General features: G+C 50.2%; 2 protein-coding genes and 1 long non-coding RNA gene across 3 annotated transcripts in view; 1 reads left to right on the top strand and 2 right to left on the bottom strand.

Moving 5' to 3' along the window:
- The window catches only part of PSMA4 (proteasome 20S subunit alpha 4), a 9,973-nt gene extending 9,527 nt beyond the window's left edge, over nt 1-446 (bottom strand). Inside the window, exon 1 of the mRNA XM_069071405.1 lies at nt 293-446. The gene's annotated coding sequence lies outside the window, so the exon portion shown is untranslated. The remainder of the gene's footprint in view (nt 1-292) is intronic.
- Nucleotides 447-1,936: 1,490 nt separating this feature from the next.
- On the bottom strand, nt 1,937-15,792 carry HYKK (hydroxylysine kinase). The gene is made up of 5 exons (XM_069071404.1): nt 15,640-15,792; nt 12,636-12,986; nt 8,943-9,082; nt 6,407-6,590; nt 1,937-4,697 (listed from the first exon to the last, which is right to left on the bottom strand). Exons 2-5 carry the CDS (start codon nt 12,979-12,981, stop codon nt 4,240-4,242), a joined length of 1,128 nt encoding a protein of 375 aa, XP_068927505.1. The 5' UTR covers nt 12,982-12,986; nt 15,640-15,792; the 3' UTR covers nt 1,937-4,239.
- A 112-nt stretch (nt 15,793-15,904) lies between these two features.
- LOC138148620 (uncharacterized) lies at nt 15,905-17,264 on the top strand. Its single transcript, XR_011165104.1, has 2 exons — nt 15,905-16,609; nt 16,753-17,264. It is a non-coding gene; the product is annotated as an uncharacterized lncRNA (long non-coding RNA).
- Nucleotides 17,265-17,630: the final 366 nt, after the last annotated feature.

The following is a 17,630-nucleotide window of genomic DNA, read 5'->3' as shown; positions in this document are numbered from 1 at the left end:
CCCGCCACGCGGCGCGGTGAGGGGACACCAGCCCCCGGGCACCAGGGGCCCCCCCGGGCGCCGGCCCCCCCCGGCCCCCCCCGGTACAGGGGAGGAAACTGGGCCCGGCCCCTTCGGGCCCCCCCCCCCACCTCACGCCCGGATGGTGGCCGCCGGGGGACACGCTCGTCAGGCCCGGGGGCGGCGGCTCCTGCACCGTCATCGCGCTGTGCGCCGGCCCTGGAAGCCGGCGGAGCCGGGCGCGTCGGGGAGGGTCTGGCCGCGCCCGGCCTGGGGGGCGGCGGATACGCACCTCCTGGGATGCCGGGGGTCGGGATTCTCCGGCCGCGCCGCCGCTCGCTCCGCCGCTCGCTCCGCCGGGTCCGGGCCGTGTCTCCGCGAGTCCCTGGCCGAGCTCCGCTGCCACAAATGGCCGCCCGCGCCTGCGCACTGCCCGGGGTGGGGGCGGAGCCACGCCTGCGCAGAACACTGGGGCCTGGCGGGCACAGGGAGCACGTGGGGGCCGGGCCAGCACCTGGCCGGGCTGCACGAGGCCGGGCGACGAGGAGAGGTTTGGCCAGGCCGCCTCCCCTCCTCCCTTCGTGTCCCCAGCCCTGATTTGATTCAGACGGTCTGAACCCCTCCCCGCTTTTCCCTTTAGTTGTCCCTCAGCCTAAGTACGTGCCAAACGTTTGCACATGGTCGGTCCGTGGGCGGATAGAGGCGCCGGACCCACGGACGAGAATGCACCTCGCGGGTGGGCGCCCACGCGCGCATCTCCTGCGCCTCGTTTACTCTTCTCCGGCAAGCAGGCTTTTGTTGTCTGTGTTGTAACGAGCCGCCTTTCTTGCTTTGTTCCCTAGCAGGTATGAAGGTCGCGTGTGTCACTGAACCATCGTCCCCAGCAGCGGCCAGGTGCAGGCAGCGTGTACAGAGGCTGGTGACGGGCGCTCCGCTCCGTGGAGCCCCTTACAGACGCCGCCTCACGTGGCATTACCAGCTGAACTGGTAGCAAAATTCCCCCAGCCCTTGTGACTGGGAATATAAGTGGATATTAGCTGGAATCCAGGAGCCCTCAAACGTTAAACAAACCCAGTACACGCCCTGTGATGGGTGTGTGCAGCACTCCGCACCCAGGGGCCCCGCTGCATTTCAGCATTCTGTTCTCGGCTATGGGGGCAGGAGCCCCAGAGACTGGACTTGTACAGGAGATCCAGACGTCATCTGTGCAGATGAAGACTGAACTGATAGGAGTCGAGGGGGCCACTGAGAATACAGAGAAAGTGAAGCAGATGGCCAGAGTTCTGAGCCACAGACAGTGGGGACAGTCCAGCAAAGGACTGAGAAGCAGCCAGGCTGGGGGGGGGCTCCCCCCTTATCGGTGGCCTCCCAAGGTCTTTGCTACTGCTTAATTTATCCACTTCTGCTGAATATGTCAGACCCTGGAAATGCAAAGGCAAAAATAAAACAAATCCTTGGGCTTAGGTTTTATCAAGGAAGACAATGCATTCATATAGAAGTTTCTGCAAAAATGCATTTGAGGTCATTGAGGAAGGATGCACTAGTATCTGAGGGGGAAAGGCCTAGAAAGGCTTCAGATAGTGGCCCCTTCCTGGAGCTGCTATGGAAAACAGGACCCCTAAAACAGAAGTGAAGGCGGAGATAGGGGCAGTGCCGGTGCAAGGGCGGGCAGGCAGACAGGCAGCAGCAAGTGGGCAAGAAGCAGTAAAAAGACCAGTGGGTCTGGACTGTGGGGTATATGAAGGGAATCTCTCCTAGGCTAACACTGAACATTGAATACTTGCAGTCTCCAGCACCAGCCTGGTCTTTGCCAGGGGTCTGGTCAGTTGTTCGATTTTTTTTTTCAGTCGCTGAAATTCATAAAGTCCTGCCTACTAAGGCTTGGAGTGGTTGTGATGAGTGTTAGCAGAGGAAGGGCCCACATCAATGAAGTATCTTTTTTTTAATATTAACATAGGTAGTATTTATTTAGTTTTGAGGTTTACAACAAAGAATTATTTAGAACAAAGATTTTTTTTAATTCAGCAATTAATTAGTAGTATTAATTGGGGTACTTCTCCAATGCCAGCACCTTGAATTCCCATTCTAGTGTGTTTTGCCCAGTGACAACCACCAGGGGTGATTAGAGCCAGTGTTGTTTTACCAATTGAAATGAATTCATTTTTATAAAGGGGTATTTCCTGAGAAGACATGGCATGAACAGTGGTACAGACCTTCACACCAAACCTGGGGCACGCTCACCCCTCACCACCTTGGTCTTGGGAAGGAGGCTCAGACTTGCAGTTTCCACAATCTTCACCCCATTAAGTTTCAAATGCAGCCTGCCTGCTGGATTCCCTCCCTCCTAGAGGCTTAGGAATGATTTATAATTAAGGCCATGGGTCAGTCCACTGCTGGGTTGGATCCCAGTCATTCCTTGGGCCTGTGATGGTGGATCATAAGCTCCAGGGGGGCTCACTCTCCTGACATCCCAGAGTTTACAATGTTGTAGCCAGTATGATACACCTCCTCCTAAGAGCAGGAGAAAACAGCAGTAGAGAGACAGAGCACAGAGCCCTGTGCTGGTTAAGCCTCTCTCCTCACCCGGAGGCTTCTAGCCTGTCTTCTGCCCTCTGTCTTGCGGGAGGAAGGCGAGATCAGATGGTCACTTTGGGGCCTTACAAAAGCAGTCGTTCTCAGTTCTAGCTCACGAGACAATTGAAAGACTCTTCTTCACGTCAAAATCTTTCACGGGAAACAATACCTGTGTGCTCATCTCTGTGCCTCTGCATACCTGGAATGTCCTCCTCCCTCACATCTGCCTTACAGAACCCCTCTCTTCCCTCACGATGAGGCTCAAGCACCAACTTCTACAGGAATCCTTTATCTCCCCATGTAGGCACTGCCATGTGCAGGATGTGTATAAGGAGTGGGCTCTAATTGGCCAGTTCCAGCTTCCCTCCTACACAAAGGAAATGGACATATAATCCCGAGCTCACTTGCAAAAAACAAGCCAAAAAACTGTATAAAAGCAAATGTGCATACATGGTTCTTCCTTATAGAAAAGCAACAGCACTGCCATGTACAAGCTGTATGAATGGAGGGAAGTCATTTCACATTTCAGAGAGTCTGGGTCCTCCTTTGTAAAAAGGGGATAACACTTCTACTACCTTCAAGTCGTGGAAGAAAATGCCTTGTAAACTGTAAAGTGTTATAGACACATGAGCCAACATTTCCCTGCACACAAGCCTTTCCCAACACCCCATGAGGGCAGAGGTGACCTTGGCTTCTCAAAGACTTAGTGGAAGGACCTATCAGGCTGGAAAGGATTTGAGTACAGCCCGTCAAGAAACTGGATTGGTTGTCTGAGAGCCAGTCTGGCTCAGCACAGAGAAATTCATCTTGTTACTTTCCTCAGGGGTGGGTGAGTGGTAATGTGTCAGTGGTTCCACACGGACGAAGTCCAGTCTGGCTCCTTGATATTTTTATTGGGGTCTAAACCCTTTCATATGCCTCTGTGCTCAGAACACTGGGAATAAAGAGGGGCTTCTCCCACAGCCGTATGTGCTGACCTTCTAGTGATGACGTCCTTTCTTCCCCTCACTAGTTCTAGTCACCAAAACATTTTCTTTCTCTTCCTTTTCGTCCAGGTGTCTTTTGTCTCATGTGATCAAATGAACAGAGATTATGCCATGTACCATGTCTTTCCTGGTCTTTCTCCTGAAAATTCTCGACATTGACTCAGGCATTCAGTTTTTTATCTTTTGAATGGAAGTAACACTATTATTCCTTTCACAGTTAAGATAGAGTTCCAGATTTCAGAGCAGGAAGCAACCTCAGAGACCACCTGGCTCGTCCCCTGCTGTTAGGCAGACATGGTGGCATCTCCCCCATTTTGTCCAAGAGGGAGCTCACTGCCTGACCCAGCGCCACATCACTGGTGTTGGGGTGGCAAGCGCCCTGCTCCTCAGGCAGTACTCCCTAACTTTCAATCTCATGACAGTTAGATTAAGTGAGAATTCCACAGATATCTTGTGTTCAGTGGCATTATTATTAATTTAAAAAGTAATCATTTCAATTAACATATATCTCATAGTGTCATGAAACCACATGAAAAAATCAGGTTTAGCCAAATAATTCCCAGCCCACTTTATAAACTGTAAGATCGTAGAAATGTGAGCTGCCCGTGAATACCAAGAGTGATAGTCAATAAGTGCATATGCACAGTGCCTTTGGGTATTCTCATTCCTGATGATGTTTCTAGGATGGCGCTGCCGTGTAGGCCTTGGCAGTCTCAAACCAGATGTCCTCCACAGCCTTCTGACCCATACTCAGCAGGGTCTGCAGGTGCTTCCAGCCTGTTTTGGCAGTGATCATGAGATACTCTTTGTTCTCAGGGTAGAGCTGGGATGTATAAGCAGCCATCACGAGCGACTGAGAAAACCGACTGCTCACCAGTAAAAAGAGAGCCCCCCTTTCTTCGGCTGTCAGCGGGATGACGCTCTCGAAGCCAGCCAGCACGTGGCCACCTGCCGCCAAGGAGTCCTTGCTCTCTATCATCATGTACATGATGGTGATGGCCACCTCGAACACGTAGTAGCCTTGGCTCATGTCCTCAAAGTCCAGGACTCCAGACACACGATACGCTGGGTCTCCGGAAGCCTCGGGGCTGGCCTCCACCAAGATGTTGTAGCCATTCAGGTCCCCATGATTGATGCCTGAAAGAAGAGTGGTGAAACCAGTGGAGATGGGGCAGAGGGCAACAGAAAGGCAGTTAAGCCCCCCAAATCACTAGTTTTGTATTTTTACTCACTAAGGCCATTCACACCATTTATTGGAAAAGTCATCAAAAAATCGAGATGGCACCCAAACCCTCTAGGGTGCCTTTTTGCTTTACACAAAAGCACAGTCCTGAATACAGAAAGGACGAGCAGATTCTTCTGCTTTCAGCCTTTATGAAGCCAAGAGATGGGACCTAGAGCAATGTGAATGATCTGAGCATGACCACCGAAAGAGTTGTGAGAAAAATCACTTTTAGAACAGAAAGTTTGTATCTGAATAAAGCACAAATTATATTTCAACAGAAATTCAGTACCCACAAAGGAAATTAAGATGAATTTGAGATTCATTTGTTTTATCCCAGAGCTTCTCTGGATGAGAGAATAGTTTTGATTTCACCCCCAAATCTCATCACTCCTCTCATGGGCAAACTGACAATGGGGATGGTGGGGGAGCCAAGCTTGGAGGCTTCGGCATCAGGCAGGCCCAGAGCCATGGGTTGGGAATCCCTGTTTTACCCCCATTTACCCTGAATGTCATGGAGCATGTACTCCTGTGCTTTGGGCACAATAAGATGACAAAATGCAGAGGTTCTGAGGGCCCTCTGCTGCCACTGAGACTGTTCCTATGATTTATCCTAAGCACTTCAACTGTTTGGCCCTTCATATTACTTGCTTCTACATTATTTAAAGAATAATATACACTGACCCTGCACACACCTCAAATGACTACCATAGAATAGCATAATGTCCTTAAAAGATGTTGTTGAAAAGGTCGTAATGATATAGGGCCAGGTTGGTCCTCGGACAACAGGGATACAGTCTGGGTGGGCCCAGCAATGGAGACCCTCACTAAATCCAGACAGCCACATCACCAAGGGGTGAATTTCTGGGCCAGAGCCCCAGTCTAAGACTTACTGAGGGGCCACAATCAGCCTGGGAGGAGATGTTTCCACTTTGACCCAAAGGCAGATCTTTGCAGGACTGCTACATCCTCCCACCTGCCCCCCAGAGTCCTGCCTTAATGCCTCATCACGGCATGGAGATAACTCTCAGTTCTTAATCATGCCCACAAAGCATATGTCCTGTCAGATTCTACCAAGTGGAAAAAGGTTTCCCTGGTGGTCCTGGAAAAGCCCATATCCATGGTGACCACAGCTGAAGGGCCAGCCAAACAAAATTCATAAAGGCTCAGCCACGGATGGGGGCTGGCCCTTCTGATTCCCCAGGGATGGCGGAAAGGGAGCAGGGGCCACACTAAAGCATCACAACGCTAGAAACATTCATCTTCCTGTTGGGGTTCTCATGGCGTGATCTCCAGCCAGCCAGTGAGTGGGCACACGTCTGGTGGAACTGATGGTTATTCTCATTCTGTCCTGAGATGCACTATAGAGGAGGGGGAGGGGCCACAGTCTGAACTGGCAAAAGGAGGAATGATAATCATGAGAACACAGATCCACAAGGGAATTTGAGCAAAGGGGTAGATGTTTGGGAAGGCCTCCTCCATCTCATTTCACCACCTCCTCCCCATCTCAAAGAGCTTGTCATTAATCTTCAGGCAGCAGTTTACTGCCTTGGCTAGAGATGACAGTCATCACTAATTGGGGCGGGGGTGTGTGTGTTAGTTTCTGACAGTGGGAAATACTCACATTCTCGAAAATGGCTTAACTTTGTCATGATCTCATCCTTGAAGCATTTGAGCACCCACTCTACCATCTCTCGATTTTTGCTTTGGCCCAAGGCATAGATATATTTTTCTAGAACAGGAACATTTCTCAGATTCCAGATGAAATCCCCTCGATGCAGGCTGCTTATCTTTGGATGGCGGAATTTCTAAGGAAGAACCAAAGTAATGAGAAGGCCAGGTACTAGTACTGGGGACAAAGGGGGAAAAAGAACATTCCTTGACCTCATGGACCTTGCAGTCTAGTGGGGGTGGTGAGGGGGAAGACACTTGGATCCCTGTGTGCTATACAGAGTGGAATTGAATAGAGAGAAGAAGTCCAAAGTACTCAAGGAAAATTAGAGGGAGGAAGAGATCATTCTTGGTGGAAGGAGATGCCAGGGAAGGTTTTAAAAAGGAGATAGGACCTGATATGGACTGGAAGGAGGAAGAGGATTTTAAGGGAGAGATGAGGAGACAGTTGGGAATTTACAGGAACTCAGATTTTGAGCCAGAAGGGAGATGAGAGGTCATGTAACACAACCCCCTCATCTTATGATGTGAAATGGTGAGAAATAAAGAGGATAACCAGGATTTGAACCCAAGTTCTCAAGGCACCAGCCTTAGACAAACTGTATCCTACTGTACTGAAAGAAATGGGCTTGTTGAGCTAGGCTCACAGGCAGATGACCCACCATGGTGAGTAGGAGATGAATGGCAGGAAGAGAAAGGAGGGAATTGGACAGACTGTAGGCCAGTGAGCTTGCTTCCAATCCTGGCAAAATCTGAGTGTTATTGGGGGCTGTGCTTTGAGAGGCAGCGTGTTGTCAGCAGGCACAACAATGGGCTGTAAGTCAGACCTGGGTTCCTCTGGTACCTTGGACACATACTACCCTGTGGTCCTAGGTTTCAGAGCCTCAGTTTCCTTATCTGTAAAAATAGGATAATCTGTATATTTCCTACCTCACTGAGTTGTTGTGAGTAAAGTGTCATATACATTTAAGTTATAAATATTTAGAGAAAAAAGCCATAATCACCAAAAGTCAGAATGGTTTCATCAGAATAAATCATACCAGATTGACCTCATTTGACAGGGAAATTCTGGTCAATCTGGAGAATGCTACAGATACACATACTTTGATTTTAGCAAACCATTTGCACCAAGTCTCTCCTTGCATACTTGTGGGCAAAATGCAGAGATTTGGGCCAAGTGATGGCTCCATTGGGTTAGTTCAGGGCATCTTGAATGGCTGGACCCAAAGAGAGATTTATGGTTCAATGTCGACCTGGAAGGAGGTTTTCCCAGTAAGCCAGGGATCGGTCTTGGGCCTTTTTATAAATAACTTGGAAAAAGGCACAGATGGGAGCCCAATCCTTCCAGCTTCCCTGGGTCCCCTCAGACTCTGTGATGCAGCCAAACTGGCCTCTTCTCTGGTCCCCACAGGACACTAATCTCTGAGCCTTGCAGCTCCCAGAATGCCCTCCCTCTTCACCTTGGCCACCTGCCAGCTGCAGCCCAGGGACCACTTTCTACACAAGACTTTCCTAACCCCCCCCACTACCCTTTATTTAACTACTTCGTGTTTGTTTATATTCATTCAACATAACATTTATTGGTGACCTAAAATCTTAATCTATAAACTCCTGGTTGGTAGGGTATGTTCTGTCCATTGTATTTGCACCCTTCAGTACGTAGAACACAGAAAGGCACTTAATAAATACTTGTTGCTTGACTGGCAGCTAAAAAGCCAGGAGCGACAGTCAACCCCCTGCATAATATGAAAGCTTGGCAGGCGAGGATGTTGGGCCTAATCTAAAGGATGAAATTTAAAGAGTAAAAATGAAAAAGCTTTAAAATGGCCTCAAAAAATTGGCATCACTAATACACAAGGGGGGAGGTTTTTGTAGGTAGCAGAATTTTTAAAAAGCCACAGAATTTCAGGGTGGGCAGAGCCTTTAGCAGCCCCCCTGCCCCCCTGGGGGCTCCCCAGGGACCCCGCCTCCAACATAGGGGCTGAGCGGTAGAACTCCATCCCACTCCTGGATAACTGTCCTTGTCAGGAAGCTCCTCCTTCTTGCATCCAGCCTCACTTTGCCCTCTTGCAGCTTCCGTGTTCTCTTCCAGAAGCACAAAACCTCCAAGTGCAGCAGACCCAAACATGCCCCAGGTTTTCCAGGCTCTGGGCTCCGGGCTTTGGGAGCTTCTTCTCCACTCTCACTTCCATTCCTCCCCATCCTTCAATGCCCAGCCCAGATAGCAATGACTCCTGCAGCAAGCCTGCCTCACTGAAACGGCTGGCTCCCACACAGCGCCTCCACTCCCATGTTACACCCTGCATTCTGAGTTATACTTATGTGTCTTACCTTGGATGCCCCGGGAGGGGGCCCTGCCTTAGCTTCTCTGTAGGTCTCAGGTATCTAACCAATGCCAGGTACTCAGTGATCATCCAATGAATGAATGAAAAGCCGTGAGGCTGAACTTAGCAGAGAACAAGTGTCCGTCTAGGAGCTGAAGCCCTTACCTCCAGACTTCTATCCATCTGGGCCGCCAGTCTGCCAACTTCATATAAGAGCTTTGGAGTGATGGGAACCTGGGCTATAGGTCTTCCTGGCAGGTAGGTGAACAGCCTCACCAAGTAACTGTTGGTCTCAGAGCCACTGTCTGGGGCATGGAGAGACAGAGATGATCAAGACTTCAGAAGGCCCACCTCTCAGCTCTGACCCATTATAGTCACCTGGGTGACTGTGGGCCAGTAAGTCACCAGAAATCTGAGATGCTAGGAGAATACACCATCCACCTCATAGATCCATTGCAAGGAGAATAATGTACACACCATGAAGCATTATATAATCATTACCTATTGTCATTTATTAAGACAAAGACTATTTTGCCTAGAAATAATCACCAAAAAAAGATTTTTAAAATGAGTGAAGAAAAAACTAGAAAACAAGGGAAAGTGAAGTCCATAGAACCAAAAATCCTATAGACCCCGGTGGGGGAGAGCAATCCAACAGTCAGAGTCAGTCCTGGCAAACCCCATCAGGTGTCCATGGTGGTCCTTGTACTATGCACCTCGTGGGGCTGTTAGGAGGGAAGGGTTGGATTAGCCACCCTGATGACAGCCAACTAATAATGCAAGCAAGGTTGGGGAGCTGGGGGGAGGGATTAGAGGGCCCACAGACAGGCCTCAGGCACTATGGGAGCCCCTAATTCACATACCAACAACTGCCTTCCTCTAAGGCTGGTTTTAACCACCAGTGGTATCTCTTACCAGCTGTTGTCCTCATTGAACCCTTAGCTAACAGTAGAAAACAGAATACTCTGCCTTTTCAGGTCTGGACAAACCAGACCTGCAGCTTCTCTCCTCCCATCACTGTCCCACCCCTCCTCCTCCCCCACCCTCTTAAGGCAGAGGACCCAAGCACCCACCCAAGTTTCTTCACTATCAAGGCTATACCCAAGGGGGTATAAGTGATTGGGGGAGGAGGGTCTGCAATGAACACATACTGTTATCCCTATGACAACGTAACTAATCACCCCTGGTCCAAGGTCTGCCCAAGGTCTAAACCCACGGGGCAACAATACCCCATTTCCTTCATGGCCCCCCAGGCAGAGATGCAGGACAATGAGATGAACGCGCACTGTGGCCCTCTCAGCAGCAGCTGTCTCGTCATGCTGTCTACAGGCCTCCCTCCCTCTCCTAAACTCTAAGACAGGGGTCTCACACCACACTGGTAATCAGAGGACCACTCTGCTCCTCCCATCCCTCAAGGAATCTAGTAGGATCTTTACATGTGCTCGAGAGGGAAACCCGTCCATGCCACAGTGAGAAGAGCCTGAGCTAAGCTGCCTTTTTCTCACCTGGGCACAAGTTTTAGTAAGTCTACCCACTCCTGCCAACCATGGGACAGGGAAGGTGGGTTTACTGTAGGAACCCGCTTCTCTCCCAGATTTAAAGGCCACCCTCAACACTCTGCAGCAGGTACATACAGATAAAGGAGGTGCTAGTGGCTGTTCTCTAGATCCCCTTTAGTGGGGGAAGGGGTAATGACTAAATGCTATTTGTGAGCCACTCCCCCTCCCCAATCATTCAGTATCTTCCCTTCTTTGAGAAAACTTAAAAATCCATCCTTCTGAAATGGCGTCTCTGGGAGCACAGGTTTCATCTGTGAGTTTGGCCTGGTCCAGTTGTTACAGTTACTAAGAATGGCAACAGAACCAGGAAAATGCAGTGGAAAAGAGTCTAGAAGCAAGTGGAACTACTACCATTGTCCTGAAGTTGGCCACACAGTTCTTAAACCAACAGTAAATAACTGAGTTTCCGGTTTCATCTATGATTTTTCTTCTTGTTCCTGTATCAAAGTGTTTGTTTTTATGGACAGTTACTGAGTTTGGAATAGATGATAAAAAACACGAGCAAGCACATCTGATGACCATTTAATGATATGCCCAGTTGTTATTGAATTGTGCATGACGGTGAACAAGAATTGGGGGTGGGAAGCCATTCACGGTACAAAGAAGGTCAAGGCCATCCAGCTCGCTCATCCAGACACAACAGAAGGGGAAATTTCACTAATGCGCTAGATCAGCTTCCCTCCTGGCCCCAGCAGCCAGACCCCTCACCCCCTCTCCCTCGGCTCTCACTGAAAAAATGGAGGCCTTGTGACCCAAGCTTCCATTTCTCCCCTTCTGTTCCTCTCCAGATCCACTGATATCACCTCTCCCTCTCTCTCCCCCAGGCTCTGACAAAGAGGGGGCTGTAGATGATTGCCACAGCCTCTTCATTGGCTCTCCAAACTCTAGTCCATCTTCCACCCTGCTGCCAAAGTAATTTTCCTCGAGTGCAGATCTGACTATTGACTCCCCTAATCATTTAGCTCCTATGGCTTCCAGTCCCTCTAAGCCAAAACCTAGACCTCTGTAGCACAACCTAGGGCTCTGGGAGAGCAGGACATTTCCTGGCCCAGTCCCTCTTTCTGAAAACCCTGCCCTAGATCTAAGGGAGTTCCAGAAGCATGGATCCTTGCTCCAGGTTATAAATACCCCCAATGGGTAGGTCTGGTCAGTGTAACCTGACTTCTCTGGAGGGAGGGTGGGGGTCAGTAGGAAGTAACATCAGTGCTGAAAAGAACCTGTACAAAACAATTTTTTAAAATGAGTTACAGAATCACATCAATTGTAAAACCTGAGTGGTTTTAGGTGGGCCTACCTGGTCACCTACTGGATTAAGAATGTCCTCTCTCATATCTCTGACAAGCAACCATCCAACTTCTTGAATCCTCCTCATGATGGGGAGCTCCCTACCTGCACTCCACTGGCTTTACTTGGGAAGATTTCCCCTCCATCTCACCTCACTCTGCCTCTTTTCGGTCCCTCCACTGCCCTAGTTCAGCCCTTCAAGGCTGAGTAGAACACTCCACCCCTCTTCCCTGGGACAGGCCCTCAAATCCCTGAAGACAGCAGCACGGCCCCCTCAGTCTTGGGGCAAACATTCCCAGAACCTTCAACCATCACTCCTAGAGCAGGCTACTAACCCACCTGGCACCCTTGGCACAATCCTCTGGTGACCAGGACGAGGCAGAAGTACCCAGGTCCTTATGAGGGGGTGAGAGGGTCCCAACTCCAGACCCTCCTACTCACCCAGCACTTCAGGGAAGGCACAGCTGTTTTTAACAACACAAGACTGAGAGAACGAGAGAGTGTGTAGTTTTTAGTTTGATTTCATTTGACAAAAGCACAGTGTTGGTCAAACATTTTATACAGCTGGCTGGAAAATTAAATACAGCGCAGAGTGTTATAGGGCTGACCAGCAGGAAACATTAGGAGCCAGGTCTGGTGAGGAAGGCCAGCAGTATCACGCGTCACTTGGTATCACGAGCAGTGTCTGTGTATGTGTCCTACTCCTTCTGCTAGACTACAAGCTCCCTGAGGACAGGGATTGAGTCTTATCTAAACTTGGCGTCTTCCTCTGCCCCAGGACAGAAGGCAGGTAAGAGACATCTGAACAAATTTCCAGCTGCTCCCTTGGCTGCTCCCCTGGCTACCAGAAGACACTTACCAGTCCAGAATTCCCAGCCTTGACTGTGTCTGAACAGAGGCCTCAAACTGGGGCCCCTGGGATAGTGCTCCTTTTCTGTCACAATACCTGCACAGGTGGTTCTGGCCAGCGAGGGTCTGGGCCACAGATGCTTCTGGAGATTTGGTCACCACTTACCTATGGACATCAGAGAGGTCAGGCTGCCTCCTTTCGTAGGATGGACGGTGGCCGTTGGAAAGCCTTCAGCCTTCAGAAACATCATGATGTGGCTCTGCACCTCGACCAGGTCAGAGTTCTTGCTGGATTCGGTGTTATTCACTTTGAGGACATACTCGAGAGGGCCGCCACTCATTTCAGTGGCCCTTGGAACTTGCACGTGGAAGTTCTGATCATCGTAGCTGGGAAGAGGCTGGATCTTGGTCACCTTTAACCCGAACACTGACTCCACCAGTGCCGAGGCTTGGAGCTCACTAAAGGAAGGCTTGGTGAGGGCCTGGGATGGCTGATGCTCTGGGCCCGACATGGTGTCTGGGAGGCAAACAGAGAAAGGGGCTCAAAGAAGGGGATCGTGATACACTTGTTCCCAAAGAGGACTTTGGCCCTACCCTTTATTTCAAACCCTCTTGGATTACCTTGTTCCCCCTCAAGCCTACAATCTGACCTTTCTCTCATACTAAGTTATGAAAGACTAACATGAGATTAAAGGGTGGCCTTTCCCAGGGTGATTTCCATTGTCAGAAATTAAAAACATGAACTAAAAGAGATGAAGGCTGGCAGATAGAATTTCAGGTCTCCATCACAGGTGTGAAAGAGACCTTGTGGGAAATCCAGGCCTTTGTCACATGCCCCTGAGTCTGGACCAGAAGCATTGTTAAGGACTGTGAATCCATTCAGTTTTCTTTGGTACTATTAAAGACAGTTTCCTTGTTTATTTTCTGATCAGTGTTTTCTTCTGTCAGAAATGTGCTAAATAATCTCCCTTGTTTAGTTCCAAAACAATATAAAGAAGCTTGGGTTGGGGATTAAAATATTCCTTGCCTTTAAATGTGCTAAGGCCTTTCAAATCCTGGCAAATAGTTCAGCCTTCTATCGAGTGATTTATTTAGCTGGCTTAGCCATTGGAAGTGATCTGAGCCAGTTTTCAGTCATATGAATTGAAAATCTACCTTATGGATTTTTTTTCCTGGAGAGGTCCTTCAGTTTTCAGAAGCTATAAATGAGTCTGAAGGGGTTTCACAGAACCATGAGAATACGAAGGGCCCTCAGAGACTCTCTTGGCCCACCCAGTGCCTAGAGGATTCCTCCTCCAGCATCTCCCCACGGTGGTTATTCAGCTTTTGCCTGAATGCTTCCAGTAACAGGGGCTTGGTATCTCATGAAAAAAAGCCATGCCAGGGCTGAAGAGGTGAAATCTGCCTCCTGGGTTTGTGGACAGCGATCTAAACCTTGAAACTTATCAGAGCTCTTCAGCAGACCTAAAGACCAGATTCACACGTGGGGTGGTTGGCTGTGTTTATTTCAAACTTTTGCCCTTGTCCTTCTCTAGAAAGCAAACCACAAACCTTCCTGGGTCATTTGCTGACAGATATTATCCTATGAAAACAAAAGATCAATGATTTCCTTATTGTGAGACCTCTTGCTGAAAGCCCTACCAACCCTCCCCCCCTTCCCAGTGCTGTATGCTTTGGTTAAACTGAATTATTCCCTGTCTCCAACACACGTGGCAAAAGTTGACCTCCAAGTCTTTATGTCTGGAACTTCCTTCCTCCCCATTCTGGCCTATGCTTTAGAGACCAAGTCAAATGCTGGCGGTTTGCTCCCTAAGATTTGCTTTCTACCCTACCCACCCACATTCACCTCCAAACTGGGTAAAGAATTCTCCTTCCTCAGACTGCGAATATCTTTTTTTTCGTCTAGTACTTACAGTGCAAAATTATACCAACGGAGTATTGGGTATATAATCTCTATCAGATTTTAAATTCCATGATGATAAGGACTTGGCTAAATTGTGTCTCTTCCTGGGCCCTGAGCACACAGTAGGCATTTAATAAGTGTTTCTTGAGTTTAACTGTTAAACTAGGCAGGGGCAGAGCCCGGGCCAGAAGGAAGCCTTTCCAGCCTGGAAGCACCTGCTGGCACTTTCACTCCCCTGGCAGAGGCCAGGTGATCCTGATGGATGACCGTTGGGAGCCTTGGGCCAGGAGCTCTCAGCCCTTCCTTCTCCTCTCCCAGGTTCGAGGCACTGTGGTTCCGGGCTCCAAACTGCCGTTTGAGCTGTCTACACTTTGTACCTTGCACTAACCCCGTGGTCATCCGGAGGCTGGCTCCCAGGCAGCCCCAGGTAGTGCAATTGAGCAAACACTTTAAAAGAGGGGAGGGGAGCCAGGAGTCCCCCGAGCGGGATGGAGAGCTGGAGCCAGGCCCACGCAGGGAATCCTGTCCTGCGGAACGCAGCCTGAGAGCCGGGAGAGGGCTTCTTTACGCGGGGTCGGCGGAGAGAAGGTCCCTCTGGACGGGGCCCGCAGGAGCTCGTGGGGAGGCTCCCAGCCCCCAGCTCAGACCCCCGACCTCCAGGGCCAGGGAGAGCCTACGTGGCCGGCCCGAGGGACTTCCTCTTTTACCCCGGCCTTACTCAGTAGGAACTTAGGGCTCAGGAAGGGGGTTCCCCGCCCCTCCCCACGCCCCTGGTCTGACAGCTGGGGGGGAGGGGAGCTTTCTCCTCATCTGTAAAATGGGCCGATGAGGAGGTGGAGGCGGGGAGGGGTGGGACCGGGGGTCTCTGATGGGTCTTTCCAGTCTGGGCCGCCCCCCTCCCCAGCCCTGGTTTCCCCCCCTTTAAAACGGGCATCTCTCCTGACTAGCCATGACAGCACGCAGGGCCGGACGCCAGCACCTGACGGAACGAGGGGTCATGGCCTGACAGAGTCCGAGGGCGTGTCTTGGAATCCCAGATGGCGATGCCCCTGGGTCACCTTGGGCCGGCCAGTCAACCTCTCTAGTCTCAGTTTCCTCATCTGGAAAAGGAGGAGGTCGGCCTCTGAGCTCTGAGCCCTAGGCGGGGAGGTGGATGGGGCCCCTGACCCGAGTTCAAATCCTCCCGCAACCAACGAAGTGGCCGTAGGACGCCCACCTCCTGCCTCAGCTTCCCCGTCTATAAAACGAGGGAGATCATGGCACCTACCTCCCGGGGCGGTGGTGAGGGGCTCCCAGCTTGGTGGGACCTCTGGGAGAGCCACGTAGTCCTGGACTGAACCCCGAATTGCGCCCCGCGAGGCTCCTGGGGAACCCTGGGGTGGGCCGCCAGCCCAGAGGGCGGGGCCCCTCCTGATTCCGCTTCTGGATTGGCCGAGTAAGCCCGAGGGCGGAGCGGAGGAAACAGAGGCGAGCCCACACTTCAGGCTCAACTCCTGATTGGCCACCTCCTCTCTTCCCGCCTTTTGGAAGCTGATTTTGTAAGAGAACGAGATTTTGATTGGTCAAAATTCCTCTCAATCGGTTACCTTGGTAAAAGAAGACACCCCTTCAATGTCCCCTCTGGCTTTTCTGACTCTTCCTGTCCAATCTCGCTCTAGGAGGCCCCGCCCCTAAACGGCAAACCGAACATCTGATTGGCTGATCTCCCGAGGGGTCTTACTCCCCCTCTCCATTCACGTGCAGGGGCGGAGCCTCCGCGGGCTTTGAGTCTCTTTCAGCCTAGTAGAGCCTCGGCTGCGTTCTCGGCTCTCCTTTGGCTCTTAAAGCTCTTCTCCACGGGGCTGAAGCCCACCTTCGCACACACATCACTGGCCTTGCTGCCCCCCCCCCCCCAGACTTTCCATTCTGCTCTTCTAAATCACTGCCTTTCATGCCAGGCAGAGCGCTGATCCTTCCCCTGAGCAGGTTTTGTGCGTACGGACTTGTGTAAGAGGACTTCCAGACGCTTGAGGCAGGATTTGCTTAACCAGGTTTGGTGACCTCAGAACAGCGCGCTCTGGGATACTTGATTATTCTGAGCTTGTTCTCCAAGCTTGGCACTACTGCAAAGGGTCTCAGTTAGGTAGTGCTGTCCTGAAGGTCTTTGGGGAATTGTTCTTCCCACTAGAAACTCGGTCTCCATACAGAAAGCTAAACAGCATCTGCTCCACCTGTTGTAATCAATTATCTGTTAGCAAGTAAGCTTTTTCTCAGCTATCCCTCTCCCGCTCCCTGCCCCCCAACCTGGCCCTTGTATTTTTAGGACTCTACTTTGCGTATCTTCATTAGAGATTAATCATACCTTCTTTAAATTTAAATTTACATCTTAACTCTGTTCCAGCCTCCATCAAGATTCAGGATGGCATTTCATGCGCAGTCTGTTGGAATGCCTCTTGCCTTGCAGCCGTATGTGATAAAGAACTGCCTTGCTCAAAGAAAGAACTCAAGAATACTTAATGTTTTCTGATCGTTTGGGCCCCTTGGTGTGGGTGGTTAGTCCAGACTCTTGAGCGGTTCTGCGACATTCCTGGGCTTGATAGCACAAGTTCTACCATATCAGGAGCACCTGGAAGAGCCGTCTAAAAGGGAATCGATCCCTCCTCAATTTGCTTTGCTGGACCTTCTCCACGACAGCGGCCAACGCTCCCAGAGAGCTCTTTATCGGCCTATGTTATGCATCGAGGGCATAATTAGAGGGCCGCCCAACTAACAAGGATCACTTGTGCTTGGCAGCAGAAAGGGCAGAATCAGGACCAACGGGTCGAAGTTGCAAAGCAGCAAATAGTGGTTTGATGTAAGGGAAAACGTCCTAACGTAAATTGGTTATCCAAAAGTAAATTGGCTTGGCTCAGGCTTCCGGTTCTTGGTAATAAAGCAAAAGTCGAATGACCATTTTTCCAGTAACGGTGGGTAGTGGGTAAAATGATTCGGGAACTGACTTCCAAGGGCCATTACAGTCAGAGTCTGTAATTTCATTAATGCCGAGGGATTTGGGTCCCTGGGGAAGAAGCTGGCCACGTTCGGTGAGAAGGTTCTAAACCCCAATGCCTGGAATGAGGATTCTGGCTCTGGAAGGATCAACCAAAAGTATTTGTTTAAGATGACATTAATGTAGCGAATATTATGGTGGCATAAAACATGATAAATGTAAAACAAAAAATGCGATGTAGTGATGTAGGCAGAACCAGTATATATGTGTTTCTGTATGCACACACATAT

The sequence above is a fragment of the Petaurus breviceps genome, unplaced genomic scaffold (genome assembly GCF_028583685.1).
Source record: "Petaurus breviceps papuanus isolate PSGF00001 unplaced genomic scaffold, PetGlider_PUasm1.0 90825, whole genome shotgun sequence".
NCBI classification, from domain to species: domain Eukaryota; kingdom Metazoa; phylum Chordata; class Mammalia; order Diprotodontia; family Petauridae; genus Petaurus; species Petaurus breviceps.
This window is presented reverse-complemented; position numbering and strand designations above follow the sequence as displayed.